Below are 15413 nucleotides of genomic sequence, written 5' to 3'. Positions count from 1 at the left end.
TGTCTGTACTGTCCATGCGATATCTAGTAAGTTTTGAAGTTTGTTCAGTTGTTCTATCATTTAAAGAAGGTTAGACCGGTCTCAAAGGACGGACCTCAGCATAACGGTAAGGTTGCTGCATTGTGACCTCGTCGTTGCAGGTTCCAGTCAGGAAACAGCCCCTTCGTGAAGCGGTAATGTATACTAGTCACAACTCACAAGTGATAAGCAGTCCACAAGAGGATCGCAAACTTCAGGTCCAGCAACAGTAAATAATTCGATTGGTTCTCAGATTTGTAGGAAATTTGAGAACAATAAAATAAAATTTAAAAAAAAAAAAGATTTCGAAGAAGGAAAGAAGATAGGATCAAGGTTTAAAGTACCAGTAGCGGGTATTGTATCGGTCGGGCGATTTTAAGAGAGATATCATATCGTATCATATCGTATCAGAGATACGTATTGCTTAGTGTAGAAACGCATGAAAATGATCAAAATACACATGGAAATATATTTTTGGACACAAAAAACAATATAAACAAGCAATATATGTCTTATATCATGCATATACACTAAGAATTGTGAATAATGTATAACCAGACAAGTGCGACACTTCTAAATTGTTATAAAAGATAGATTTCTTACATGCAAAGTCACTCTATTGCCATGAAGAATGTCGGGGCAGATCAAACTCAGGTTTGTAAGGGTCTTCAAGAATAAGAGCAACTAGGATGATGTTGTGTACTGACAGAACATAAGCACAATACTGACCCTTAAGGAAGCCATTTCGGTTTTGGACTTTTGGGTGAAAAATGGTTGATTTCAGTTCAAATCTTTGCAACTGTATACAAAGCATGCATCTAATAGTTAGTTGAACCTATTCTCCTTGGATCATAATCAAAAAACAAGAACTTAAATGCAAGATTTGAAGCAAAAGATCAAGTTTTATAAAAAAAACCTACATTTTCCCTTCAAATGTTGAGTATGTCTTGTATTCCAAGGATTCAAGTATGATGTAGATCTGACCCGACCCGACATATTTTGTGGCGCAACCCGAAGGGAGAAAAAGTTGAGATTTAGTTTGTGACGCGGTATCGGCCCAACCCATAGCAAGCGCACAAATCCCTTTGTGGGGGGGGGGGGGGGGGGTTCGGGGGCTATGCCCCCCAAAAAAAATTTGGGGGTTCTGGTTTGTATTTGGTGTAAAATATGAAAAAGGCATATCGATACATACCGATACATTAAAAAAATTGAAAACAGTATGTGCCGGCTGTATCGATACATATCAACCGTATTGTATCGTATCGATATGTATCGGTCGAGACATCGATACAATCGATACATTGTTTTTTTTTTTTTAAATAGATACGTATCGGTATGTATCGTATCAACATCGACCGATACCGAGATGTATCGGCCGATACGTTACGATATGAACCGATACGTTAAACCCTAGATAGGATAGTCTCTGTTAGACTCGGGTCCGTCACCCATGGCCTCTCATCATATTTTGGTCTCTCACCAATGGCATCTCACCATACTCTCTCACAGACAAAGCACAAAGCTTTTTTTTTTCTCAATCTCATTAATCAAATTTGTGTACAAGGTTGTAACCCCTTACAAACTTATGTAGAGGACTCAAAAGAGTCTCAAACACTAAAGGAAAGGCCTAACCCAATCCTTAACTAATAAGGTAACATAAACTGACTAGGAAACTAAAATAATGAAAGAAACTGACTCAAAACAGGACGGTAACTAAACTAGTGAAGTAAATCCCGTTTTCCTATGTTCTACCCATATTTTAGACCCATTAAAGGAGCCCATTACAATGAAAACCCATGGGATCAAAGCCCCAACACTTGCATAACCCAACCCAAGGCTTATTTCCAATAAAATAAGCCATTTAGGTGACTTCTTTGCATCAAGCGGGGGTAAGGCTGCGTACATTACAACCCTCCCTAGACCCCGCGGTGGAGGGAGCCTCATGCACTGGGTAGGCCCTTTTTTTTAAGACCAGTCTCTATTATGAATATACTTCACAAGAGCATTCTGAAATACAATAAAAAAAAATTAGCAAGGGAATGTGTAAAACTAAATTTCCAAACTAACCTAAAACAATTACTTAATTTAGAGGTTTTATGAGACAATCAATCCAACAGAGCCTTTTTGAAGTCCAAATTATCGAGAACAGAAGAACAAAAAGAAAAAGACAGAATCCTACATGGAGCTGTGGAAGTTGAAAAGCTTCTCGAGAAGATAGACTGTAGGTCTAAATTACAGCAAGGAAGGTTACTATGGAGTCACATACACATTTAAGGTTATCCATCAATACTAATACAAGCAATCCTAGGGATTGGAAACTGAGAATGCGACAACGCACAGTAGACTATTTGGAACCACAAGGCACTGAAACACACTAATTAACTGATCCCTCATTAATATTCATATATCCTATATATCATTACTCAACATGGCCATCTTGATTGATGTACAACAACAACAACATAGCCTTATCTCAACTAAATGGGGTCGGCTACATGGATCCTTGCTCTCCAATCAGCTGTATTTGAAGTCATACATGAAATGAAGCAACAGCTATGCATGTCTTTCCTTACTACTTCTCCCGCCGTTATTTTATGCCTACCCATGGCTGTTTTAGTTCCTTCAATATGAAAAAGAAAAGAAAAAAAAAAAGGTTCCTTCAATCTGAATAAAATCACTCCTCCATACTAGAGCATCCAAAGGCCTCCACTGAACATGACCACCTCAAATGACTTTCTCATATCTTATCATGTATCGGAGCTACTCAGCTCTAATATGGTTATTCCTCACTTTATCCTTCCTAGTTTTGCCACACATCCATCTCAACATCCTCATCTCCGCTACACTCAATTCATGTATATTACGTGTCTTAACGGCCCAACATTCCGCACCATACATCATAGCCGGTTGTATGACAGTTTTATAAAATTTGTCTTTAGTTTTAAAGCTAAAGGAATATGCCGATCACACAGCATTCCGGACACACCTCTCCACTTCATCCATCCTATTGTATTTCTCTAGGCAACATCATCCTCTATATCACCTTCTTTAGTTAGCATTGAGCTCAAATACCTAAAATAATCACCTTGTGCAATCTCCCTCTTATCAATATTAACCACCTCATTTGTAATATCCCAAAATTCTAATCACAGAATTTTGATGTATTATAGGAGTCAGGAGCATCTAGGGATCTTTCTTTGCGGTGACTGTAAGAGATGTGAGAGGTCTTCGAAGTCGAGGTAAGCTATAATATAAATTATAGTCAAAGTTAAGGTGTATTTGCATGTTTTGGTGATTATTTTAATAATATTTGATCCTTACTATCTTATGGGAATTAAATGTTACAGATGCTTGCAATGTTGCATTGATAATGGCAGTATCGTAATTTTGTATGTGACCGTAGACTTATTGAACATTCCAGTTTTGAGTACTATTATTATTATATTTATGACATAGACCTTGACATTTAAGGAGTTTATTATAGTATCGTACACCATGGTGGCGTAATGCAGATATGTATACTTCATAAGCATGTGCACTTTATATTATCAAATTTTGTATTAGACATGTGTATTAAGTGGAGTTGAGCTCAAGCGGGCTAGGAGTGAATCTTTGGGTTGGACGAAGTGAACCCTAGTGGTTTAGTTAGGCTAGAAGTGACACATGTATCAAAGGGCTGTGTTAGTCTTTTAGCTGAGAAAAATCTCATCAATTTACCAAAAGAGGAAAATAGAGGAGAGGAAGGATGAACAACACTTCAAGCTGGGAAATCCATTAAAAGACCTGGAGTTTGAGAGTGTTTAGCGAAGGAGAAGAGTGTGAATGGCTTAGGGAGTGAAGGGGAACCTAGCATCCTCAACCGATTTGAAATTTCAAGGGACTTTTGAGGTAAAATCTGATGATACTATGAATAGTAGTTTAATGTTGTTTAGACTGTTTTGAACCCATTGTAACAGTGTATTGAAAGATTTGGAAAAGAGATTGGAGTTTCCTCAAGAAATGGTGAAAAGTGGGTATTAGTGAATGGTTTTCTTCATTCAAAGCTTGAATGGGAGTCCTCCTGTTTGATTCAATGTTTTAATCTTGTGTTAGAGTAAGTTTTGGGGTTTTAATGAGTAAGAATCGAGCTCTTGGAATTTGGGGGTGAAAAACCCAAAAAATCCCCAATTTCTATGGGATTTCTTGCCTTTTCAGGAAAGCACAGCAGTGTGTCGGTGAGCCAGCTAAACCAACCGGCGACCCGGATAAGCATCCACACTTAAGTGTGGGTGTGGTATTATATTGTGATGTGTGAATGAAACTGTGTTTTGGTGTAGTGTAATTGCATATCATACATATATGAATGAGCATGGGCATGAACATATGTATAGACAAGATCCATGAAACTATGACTTGATTTTGTAAAAATGTGTGAAATGGTGAGATTGTTTTGGAGTATTTCTTACTCACTGGGCTGTTGTAGCTCATCACTTGTGAAACTTTCTTTTACAGAGCCTTCAGAGTTGGAAGGTAACGAGTTCGCCAGTTGAGGAGCGGACGAAGGAGAATCTTTTTCTGTTTATATGCGATCATACAAGTGTTTTTTATACTCTGTAATTATGTTATGAGGGGGCTTGTAAAGGACAATGTTTTTAATTTGTGAATATGGGGAAGGGGTGTATTTTTTTTTTTTTTGGGTGATTATAAAATGTAATAAAGCCCCAAAAGGGAAACAAAAGTCCATTAAGGACTACAACACAAGCCCATAAGGCCATCAAGAAACAAGGTGACAAAAGCCCACAAAGGCTTAAAACAAGAGCAATGAAGCCCATAAGAAAGAAGAAGGGCAACAAAGACAATTCCAGTAGGGTCCCCAAAAACCCTAGACATCAAATCTCAACACAACAACTTCCTACACGCAAAGATGAAGTAAGGGAACCGCCGTCAAGAAGGCAACCAAGGTGGAGGGGCGCTGGCCTTGTGGAGGGCCACGACCAAACAGGCAGCTGGCCTAGTGAAGAAGACAACCTTGACGGAGGGCACTGGCCCTTGCGGATGGCAAAGGTGATGAGGCTGCCGGCAGAGCAAAGAATACAGCCTTGCAGGCTGCGGCCTTGCAGCTCGTAGCGAAACGGCCGAAGGCCGAGCGAGCCAAGCAGAACCGGCAGTAGGGATGCCAAGCGAGGCTGGCGGATGCAAGGCAGTAGGCCAAACAGGCAGGCGACCGAGCTGCTGTAGGTTGCGAGCGCCGGCGATACAGACAACAAAGGCAAAGGTGCTGATGAACGAAAGGAGAAGCCGGGCCGAACGAGTAGTTGACGGAGAAGCTTGCCAAGCGAAGCGGCTACCGGCGGGTGCTGCCAAATCGAGCCTGGGATACAACAGGGTGTCAGCAAAGAAGGGCCAGCAACCAAGGGAACAGCAGGCCTAGCAGAAGAGACGACCCCACAAAGCGAGCAACCAATGACTACGGTTCGAGAGGTATCAACCTACACAGATAGAACCGAACATAGAAAGAAAAAGTGGAGAAAGGGGGAGGAGGAGGAAGAACAATGATGCAGATCCAAGCACCCACAAAAAGAAGAAGCCCTAAGATTAGGGCCTATTATTTGGAGCCTTAATTTATTACTTAGTTTATTTCAGCTTTAGTTATTTCACATACTTAGTTTATTTTTCAGTTTAAATGTAACTTAAATTGAACCAGTTCAGCCTTGGTTCAATTTAAGTGACAAATTCTTATTGGTTGTTAGGTGCTTATTTCTTATTGGTAGACTAGGAATCTTTTAAGTTTTAGTTTTAATTAAAGTGTTACACCCCATCCACGATTTATGTGAAGGAAGGATCTAGATTGTATTACGATTTGGGCCTATGGCCATATTATAAATAAGTAAATCGTGTTGTATTTTATGTTTTCAAAAAATAGTTTCAAAAATTTCCTTTTTGAAATATAAGTTTCAAATATGAAAAACTATTTCCCTCCACTTTGTTTTGATTTTGTTGGAAACACTTGTATATGTGTGTGCATGGTGGTTTGAACTAAGAACCTCTTGTGTAAACTTGTAAGGAAACTTGGAAAGGCTTGAGTACCTTTTCAAGTTTAGTCCCACATTGCTTAGGGACAAGTAGAAAAGTGAGCTAATATGAGCTCATGTAGCTTACAAGGGACATAGGGTTCTAAGGGAAGTCTCCCTTGTCCCATGTGTGAGGTTGGGGTCCAGGGTGCTTTTCACACACGCGTGCGCCAAGCCGAGCCGAGCCGGGCTATGGTTGTGCTCGAGGTCGAGGGGGGGCGGGTTCATATGGTGTATTCTTTTTGGTGAAATGCATGCACCCTTATCCAAAATGGTATCATGCACATGCATTGTAGTATGTATAGGCACATGCATATACATGCACCCATACGTAGGGACTTGGTATGTACACATACCTATACGTAGAGGGCTCTGTATATGGGGGTGTACATGTCTGTACATGTACAGGTGTGTAGAGACACATCCCATACTTACAGGTACTGGTGGGCCTATAAATACAAATGGGCTTTGGGCTTCAAAACATACAATTCATGCAAGTGTTTCCTGTGCTCTTCAAACAGTGTGCTCTCTGCATTCTGTTTGTTTTCTTTTCTTATTCTTCTTCCTTTATGATTACTGAGTAATTACCTTCGGGTACTCCGTATTGTAATCACTTTTGGGTGCTGCCAATTGTGATTGAAGTGGTTTTATCTTGGAGGTAGAACGCCAAGGTCAACCTAGATCTGCACATATAGGGGGCGTTCCACACCTTAAGGAAAGTACTCTCTGTACGACTCCACTTGTGTTCCTGTTTGCTGCTTTGGAAGAAACAAGAAGACGGTCATCGTTGTACTGTAAGTTGTTTTATTTCTGTATTTATTTTGATATTTCATTCGGGTATATTTATATTTATATACAAGCAGTTTCTGTCAAGTCTTATACCGATGGCCTAGAATCCTATTTCTAACAAGCTTAAGGTGTGAAACGCCCCCTATAAGCAGTTTCTGTCAAGTTTCTCTCTAATTTTCTTAAAAGTAATGGCATCATACACGAAACTACCTCTCCTTATCAACCAGAATTGAATGGTATGGCCGAAGGAAAAATCGAACTTTGAAGGAAATGATGAATTCATTACTAGTAGGTTCGGGATTACCTCTTGAAATGTGGGGGGAAGCTATTTTAACGAATTGTTATATACTCCATAGAATACCCCACAAAAAGACGGGTATGTTGCCTTTCGAGTTATGGCACAATCGAAAGCTTAGTATTAAACACTTAAGAGTTTGGGGTTGTTTGGCTAAGGTAACAATACCTGAACTAAAGAAGAAGAAACTTGGTTTTAAGACTTTTGATAGCATATTTATAGGATACGCGGTGCACAGTAATGCATACAGGTTTATGGTACTAAAGACCATAGAAGGTGTATGTGAAAAATATGACATTGTTGAGTCCAGAGATGCTGAATTTTTTGAAAATATCTTTCCTTATAAGTCAAATCAATTGGCTAATAATAAAGATTGTAGTGATTCGATGTTAGGAAAGAAGTGTCAAATGATGATCATACAATTGATGATGATCATGAAATTGATGATGGTCATGAGTTAAGTGATGACGATACAAGTCAACTATGAAGAAGTAAAAGACGAAAGAAATCTAAGTATTACGGACATGATTGGATCGTTTATTTAATAAACGATGAACCTCACTGGCTTGTCTATCTAATAGGTAAGGATCCTGTTACCTATAGAGAAGCAGTAACCTCTCAGGATGTTGTATTCTGGAAGGAAACAATAAAAAGTGAGTTGGATTCAATCATATCCAATCATACTTGGGAACTTGTTGACTTACCATAAGGATCTAAGGTGTTAGATAGTAAATGGATATTTCGTAAAAAATTGAAAGCGGATGGATCACTTGACAAATTTAAAGCAAAACTAGTAGTCAAAGGCTTTAGGCAAAAGAAAAATATTGACTATTTTGACACTTTTGCTCCTATAGCCAGAATTACTACTACAAGAGTTATGATGGTCATAGCGTCTATATACAATTTGGTGATACACCAAATGGATATCAAGACAGCATTTTTAAATGGTGACTTGGAGGACGAGATTTATATCAAACAACAGGAAGGTTGTAATGTACCTAGACACGAACAAAACGTGTGCAAATTGGTGAAGTCTTTATATGGACTAAAACAAGCACCAAAACAATGGCACAAAAAGCTTGATATTGTACTACTATTAAATGGTTTTCTGGTCAACGATGCAGAAAGGTGTTTGTATAGTAAATTTCATCAAGGAAAGGGTGTGTTTATACTAGTTTATGTCGATGACATGTTGATAATGGGAACTAGTATGGATATAGTGAAACAAACCAAGAGTCTTTTGATGTCTAGCTTTGACACAAAAGACATGGGTGAAGCTGATGTGATTCTAGGAATCAAAATCATCAGAAAGGAGAAAGAAATTATCTTATCTCAGGCTCACTATGTTGAGAACATGCTTGAAAAGTATGGTTATTTTGATTCAAAGACTGTGAAGACACCTTTTGATCCAGGATGCCATTTACGAAAGAATTTGGGTGAACTAGTTAATCAAAAGAGATATTCTCAGATTATTGGTTCCGTTTCGTATTTGATGAATAGCACAAGGCCAGATATTGCTTTAGCCGTTGGGAAATTGAGTCAATTCACTCATAACCCTGGGGAAGAACATTGGCATACTATTAACAGGTTGATGAGGTACCTAAAAGGTACGATAAATTATGTTCATTATAGCGGAATACCGGCTGTACTAGAAGGTTATTGTGCTGCTAATTGGATCTCCGATACGAATGAATCCTTAGCAACTAGCGGCTATGTATTCACGCTAGGTGGTGGAGCAATTTCTTAGAATCTGTAAAACAGTCATGTAGTACTGGTTCCACCATGGAAGCTGAATTTATTGCCTTAGAAAATGTACGAACTGAAGCCGAATGGCTCAGGAATGTTGTGACGGATATTCCATTGTGACAGAAACCGGTGCCTTCTATCTCACTTCACTGTAATTGTATGGCAGCTATAGCAAAAGCAAAGAATAGGGTGTACAATGGAAAAAGGAGACATTCGTCTATGTCATAATTTTGTTAGGCAATATATAAGTGAAGGGACGATAGCTATCGACTATATGAAATTTGAAAGGAATCTTGCGGATGTGTGCACAAAACCTATGCCTACAGTACTTCTAAACGAAGCATCTAAAAGAATGGGCTTGAGGCCTGTGTCATAGGTCATGTGATGGAAACCCAATCTATGTGAAGAGGACTAATCCTGAATTAGGTTCAAAGGGTAAAAACGAAGTCACTAGGAGACCTGTATAGTACTACTATGTATTTGCTCATTTTGGTTAGATGGTAAAGTAGTACCACCACAATGAAAAGAGGTTGAGTTATAAGACTCTTAATTAGCCGAATCCTATGAAATGTGGGGGTGTGTTAACTGTGGTGCACATTAGCTAAACCTAAATGAATGTAGGGGGTGGGGCCGCCTGCCGGTAAGAGTTTTTAAAAGGCGAACTCTTTAAACATTCATGAAACCAAGATAGGGGACAATGCCATATAATGTCCAATTTTATACTTAAGAAGAGGTCCGAACGTCGACTGGTAGGATATGGATGGTGAGCTAGCCAACTACATAAAAGAGAAAAGGTTCAAGAAGTCTGACTTCACCCATACTCTGTAGCGTAGTTCATCAGACCAAGTGTAGGTTCAAGTCCGAAAGAAACCTCCAACGATGTGTCCTACTATGTCTAAATTTTACTCAGTAGTCTGTTCCGTTTTATAGATATTTTGAAACTTGGGGGGATTGTTGTATTTTATGTTTTCAAAAAATAGTTTCAAAAATTTCCTTTTTTGAAATGTTCTTTTTAAAATATAAGTTTCAAATATGAAAAACTATTTCCCTCCACTTTGTTTTGATTTTGTTGGAAACACTTGTATATGTGTGTGCATGGTGGTTTGAACCAAGGACCTCTTGTGTAAACTTTGTACAGAAATTTGGAAAGGCTTGAGTACCTTTTCAAGTTTAGTCCCACATTGCTTAGGGACAAGTAGAAAGTGAGCTAATATGAGCTCGTGTAGCTTACAAAGGACATAGGGTTCTACGGGAAATCTCCCTTGTCCCATATGTGAGGTTGGGGTCCGGGGTGCTTTTCACACACGCGCGCGCCTAGCCGAGCCGAGCCGAGCCGAGCCGGGCTGTGGTCATGGTCGAGGTCGAGCGGGGGCAGGGCGGGGCAGGTGTGGGTTCATATGATGTATTCTTTTTGGTGAAATACATGCACCCTTATCCAAAATGGAATCATGCACATGCATTGTAGTACGTATAGGCACATGCATATACATGCACCCATACGCAGGGACTTGGTATGTGCACATACCTATACGTAGAGGGGTCTGTATATGGGGGTGTACATGTCTATACATGTACAGGTGTGTAGAGACACATCCCATACGTACAGGTACTAGTGGGCCTATAAATACAAATGGGCTTTGGGCTTCAAAACATACAATTCATGCAAGTGTTTCCTGTGCTCTTCAAACAATGTGCTCTGTGCATTCTGTTTGTTTTCTTTTCTTCTTCTTCCTTTTTTATTACTGAGTAATTACCTTCGGGTACTCCGTATTGTAATCACTTTTGGGTGCTGCCAATTGTGATTGAAGTGGTTTTATCTTGGAGGTAGAACGCCAAGGTCAACCTGGATCTGCACATATAGGGGGTGTTCCACACCTTAAGGAAAGTACTCTCTGTACGACTCCACTTATGTTCCTATTTGCTGCTTTGGAAGAAACAAGAAGACAGTCATCATTGTACTGTAAGTTGTTTTATTTCTGTATTTATTTTGATATTTCATTCGGGTATATTTATATTTATATACAAGCAGTTTCTGTCAAGTCTTATACCGATTGCCTAGAATCCTATTTCTTACAAATCTTGGGAGGCTCCCCCAAATTTCACACTTTAAAAAATTCCATTTATGCTTGCTGCCAATGTTGCTGCTATCCCTAACCTCTCTACAAACTATATCTGATCTCTCTATGACAGATATGAACCTTCCATCTGCATTACCTTGACAACTATTTTCCTAATGCATAAGCAATCCATGGTCCTAATCATGTGGCCGGGATTAAATTTGATTTGTAGAGGTTCACATTTTGTATGTCAGGGCAGGATAGTTCTTTTAGAGTTTTAAGGCAGGTTTAGCCATCGACTAAGAGTTTAAACATTCAGACTATTATATTTATTGTTAATCTTGGGCTACAAGAACGGTTGCTTAATTAAAGCCCTAGTTGTCAAGGCGCCGCAAGGAAATGTTTTTATAATTGTTATTTCAAAACTAAGATATTATTCATAAATAAGCAAATACCTCCCTATTTGAATCCAATAAAAATAGTTAAAAAAACAAATTCCAAAAGGCTAGAAAGTCACCCCCCCCCCAATTGAAGAACAAAAACTGGACTTTTAGTGGTTGGTGAAATTTTCAACTTTCTAATATTGGGGTTTTTCTCATATCTAAAAATTCCATAAATCTTAATATGGTAAAACATTACTAAAAACCAAAAGTGCGGTAAAATATTCATTTGTTTACATATCTAACAAAAAAAAATTTCATCAAAGCGATTTTGACAGCATTCGCGCACACCATATAAGTTTTGACCGGAACATAACTTCTTCAATATAAATCAGATTTAAGCAATCTTCGATTTGTTGGAAAGCTGGTTTTGTACTCTATCTAATACAAAAAGTCTCATGTAAAAATAAAATCATTTGAACAATCAAACTTCTTAGAGAACAAGAACATTTCCTCTAAATCGAGAGCAGGTTAATTACTTATTGATAAGATTATATATTCCAAGTACAATATAAACCAAATGTGAGACTAGGTATACCTGAAAATGACCAATTCCAATACATATAAACCAAATTTATGTTTTGATTGTTTCAAACTTCCAATAGCTTGCTTCTTCAGTTCTACTGTCTTCTATTTCTGTTGATTTTTGATGACTTGATGTGGCTTAATATTGATTTTTTATGAATTGATATGACTTAACATTGATTTTTTATGACTTGATGTGGCTTAATGTTGATTTTTGATGATAAGGTACATATTGTAGCATATTAAATAATGTTAGAAAAGAGGGAAAATAAAAAATAACACTACGGCACCTTGGTCGCCTAAGCAATGCCTAGGCGGGCGCCTTTTCGCCTAAACGCTTAAACACCCCTCCACAGCCTTGGGTCATCTTGCCGCCTTGACAACTATGTTTATAGCAGTTAGAAGTCTATTAAGCTAGTGTTCAGTTTTAGAACGTTATTAAGGCAAATTATTATTATCACAAAGGTCTGTTATTTTTCAAATGTCATAAGGCATCTATTCGGCTATACGGGCATAAGATATGTCCATTCCGACCATTGGTTCAAGATGACAATGTCTGTATTAGCCACATGTCAAATTTCAGAATCTAATTCAATCAAATACCACCTTTTGTATTGGCCTGCATCCCGTGCATATCCATTCTTGTGTAACAGTGCTCTAGAGTGGGAACAAACGGTTTAGATTAAAAAAAGCATAAAAATAGATGACTTAGATTTATCTTCTGATTTTCGTAAATATCACCTTCCATTGTTACATGGATAGCTACCCTATTAAGAAATACTAGAGAAATTGATTAGCTGTCCAAGAGTCCTAGATTTAGAAGATTTCCCTTGGACTTTTTCCTATAAGTAGATGTAATCATCCTTATGATGATGTGTTAATTGAATAATGGATAATTGTTTGATTTCAAAATGGTCTAGTTCGCTCGCTCTCTCTCCATCTCATTCAATTTGATATTTAGTTAATTTTATTTCTGAATTGTCTTAGAAATTAATTATTGAAATCTGGAAATTATCTTCTTAAATTATAACAATTAAATCTGAAATCAGATCTGAGAAATCTTAGCCATTAGATCTGATTGGTAGAGTTAGGCAATATCAGCTCTTGAAACAGAAACTTAGAGATTAGCCCATCACTTGCAAATCTATCTTGATCTATCTGCATCATTTTCTCTAGGAAAACAGCAAACTTAACAGCTTTTACAACAGTACTCTCTCAGAAGAAGTCTGAGAATATAGGGACTAAACCCAAAGCAATCAAAAGGAGTTTTCACCCACGCTGGACAACCAAACAGACTTTAGTACCTTACTAAACACTGTCACGGGTAAAAATCGCATATTAGAGAAAAAGAGAACTACCACCTAAACTAGAAGGATTTGCATTGTTGGCGACCTTAAAAAGTTGCTTTGACTTGGATACCTAGAAAAAGGAGGGATTTTGGTTGGGAAATGGATGTTCAATGTTTACAGAAGAAGAGAAAGATTTGAGGCCTATTTTTGGTCATTTTTAGGTTAAGCTGGCTAGTTCAGGTAATTTGTATCATTATTTGTATTGACAAGGGTATGTCTACTGCACTCATATGGCTTTCACAACCTGAAAGCCATCCTTTTCTTTCTAAGGGTAACTAAGGGAGGGAAAACCCTCTTTCCATCTTCTCAGTAGTATGAAGATTAAGGGAACTTTCTTGCAAGTTAACGTAAAACCTAAATTTTCCTACATGTTTCATCGATCTACCGAGAGGTTCCACCACAAAACAAAAAAACGGGGGAAAGAGAGCCTCTGACATATACTTCTAGATGCCGGAAATTCCTTAGCTGATGAAGATGAACCATTAATAAATAATGATAAAATTGCCCGAAGTAAAGGGATTGGATTTCAACCTCTGATCAGATTGGTAGGCAACCATAGTTTACTTCTTTCATGGTGTCACTGACATTGTTGAAAGCATTTTTCCAATTTTAAGTAAGCAACCTTTTGAAGCTGCTCCCAGCTCACACCATGGCGGAGGAGGTGCCATGAAGATCTAGGAGTGTGAGCAGTACGAACTGAAAGGCTCAATCTCTATTATTTGATCGAGAAATGCACCTTCCACATGATTATAGATCTTTTCCAAATATTCACAATTAATCAAGCAGTAACAACACATAATCTGATCCAGAACTTACGCAATGAGAAACTCATTAAGGATATGCTCATATGCCATCCACGGAAAAGTCCTTTGAAAAGGACCAATCACCTCCCCCACTGACCCCATTTAATCTAGGACCAAAACTTTGGCACTTATCATGCACAAGCTATTAATCAAACTGATGGGCCTGGGCCCTGAAGTCCTTGACATCCTCCATATCATTTCCCTTGGAACTCAAGCAGACAAGTTTCTTGACATCACCAATTAGCCAGCCCCATAAATCATCATGACATTAAATAGCCTCATTCCGACCAATCTCCAAACCCAAGCCTAGCCCCTGCTATGATTAATGCTCTTTCCAGTTTCCATCCAAGCATCTCCCTGTTGTTCACTTGTGGTACCGTATCATATTTTAAAATCAGAACCATAGTTGCAAGATGTCTAGGCTCCCTAGGCATTGGAGGGAAAAAATCAAGGCAATGCCAACAAGGCACCTAGGTGCCACCTAGGCGTCACCTAAGCGACTAAGGAACATTTCCAGCAAAGGGCGCCTGGACGCCTAGGCGATGCCTTGACAACTATGATCAGACTGTAAACCTTTCTTGAATAAAAAAAAATTACTGTTCAATAAAACAATGCCAGCCTAACCATAAAATTCTTTCTCAATTTCCTCTGCCCCATATAAATAATTTCTCTAATCAGCTCTAGAACCTCAAATTTAAACTCTTAACCCAGAAACTATAACAGAAAAGAAGGGGCAGAGTTAAAATTCTCAAGGCTGTCACGCATCAACCAATCCAAATGACAATATACCACTATTCTATTGGTAACAGATAATCAGGATAAACAACAGTAATATAGCATAGAGGACATGGCTCAAACACTTACAAGGACTGATAAGAAAAAATCAAGTTTGTGGAGATTCTCGTGTATCAAGTTGACAGCATCTATTATTTGACCATCTGTCCATTGAGAACTTCTTAGGTTAGCCTCCGGCAGTTTGTCAAACAGTAGAGGAAATGAGCTGTTCCAATCAACAGAACCAGAGAAACCCTGTAGAGCCATTGTAATAAACATTTAAATCTGAAAACACATACAAATATGGACAAAGAACACAGGATTCTCAAAATAAACTGAAGAAATGATTTGGAAGCCCTCTAAGCTATATCGCATAACATACACCTGAAATATTTCATGTGAATACCGCAGAGATGCCTCCAGTTTTGAGAATAAGCTGTTAATGGATATCAATAAAGAGGGCAATGATTTTTCTGGATCCTTGATCAGATTATCTCCAAATTTGTCAACCTCCATATAAACCTAAATGAACAATCAAACAATTAGGCATGTTCCTCACTTTTATTT

At 38.3% G+C, this 15413-nt stretch overlaps 1 protein-coding gene across 1 annotated transcript in view; it reads right to left on the bottom strand.

Annotated features, from left to right (window-relative positions):
* Nucleotides 1-15413, bottom strand: part of LOC122671069 (protein DGS1, mitochondrial-like) — a 103625-nt gene that overhangs the window by 67302 nt on the left and 20910 nt on the right. Inside the window, exons 5-6 of the mRNA XM_043868159.1 lie at nucleotides 15231-15370; nucleotides 14937-15101 (exon numbers count right to left, since the gene is read on the bottom strand). Coding sequence (XP_043724094.1) covers nucleotides 14937-15101; nucleotides 15231-15370 — 305 coding nt within the window. The remainder of the gene's footprint in view (nucleotides 1-14936; nucleotides 15102-15230; nucleotides 15371-15413) is intronic.

The sequence above is a fragment of the Telopea speciosissima genome, chromosome 8 (assembly GCF_018873765.1).
Source record: "Telopea speciosissima isolate NSW1024214 ecotype Mountain lineage chromosome 8, Tspe_v1, whole genome shotgun sequence".
Lineage (NCBI taxonomy): Eukaryota > Viridiplantae > Streptophyta > Magnoliopsida > Proteales > Proteaceae > Telopea > Telopea speciosissima.
This window is presented reverse-complemented; position numbering and strand designations above follow the sequence as displayed.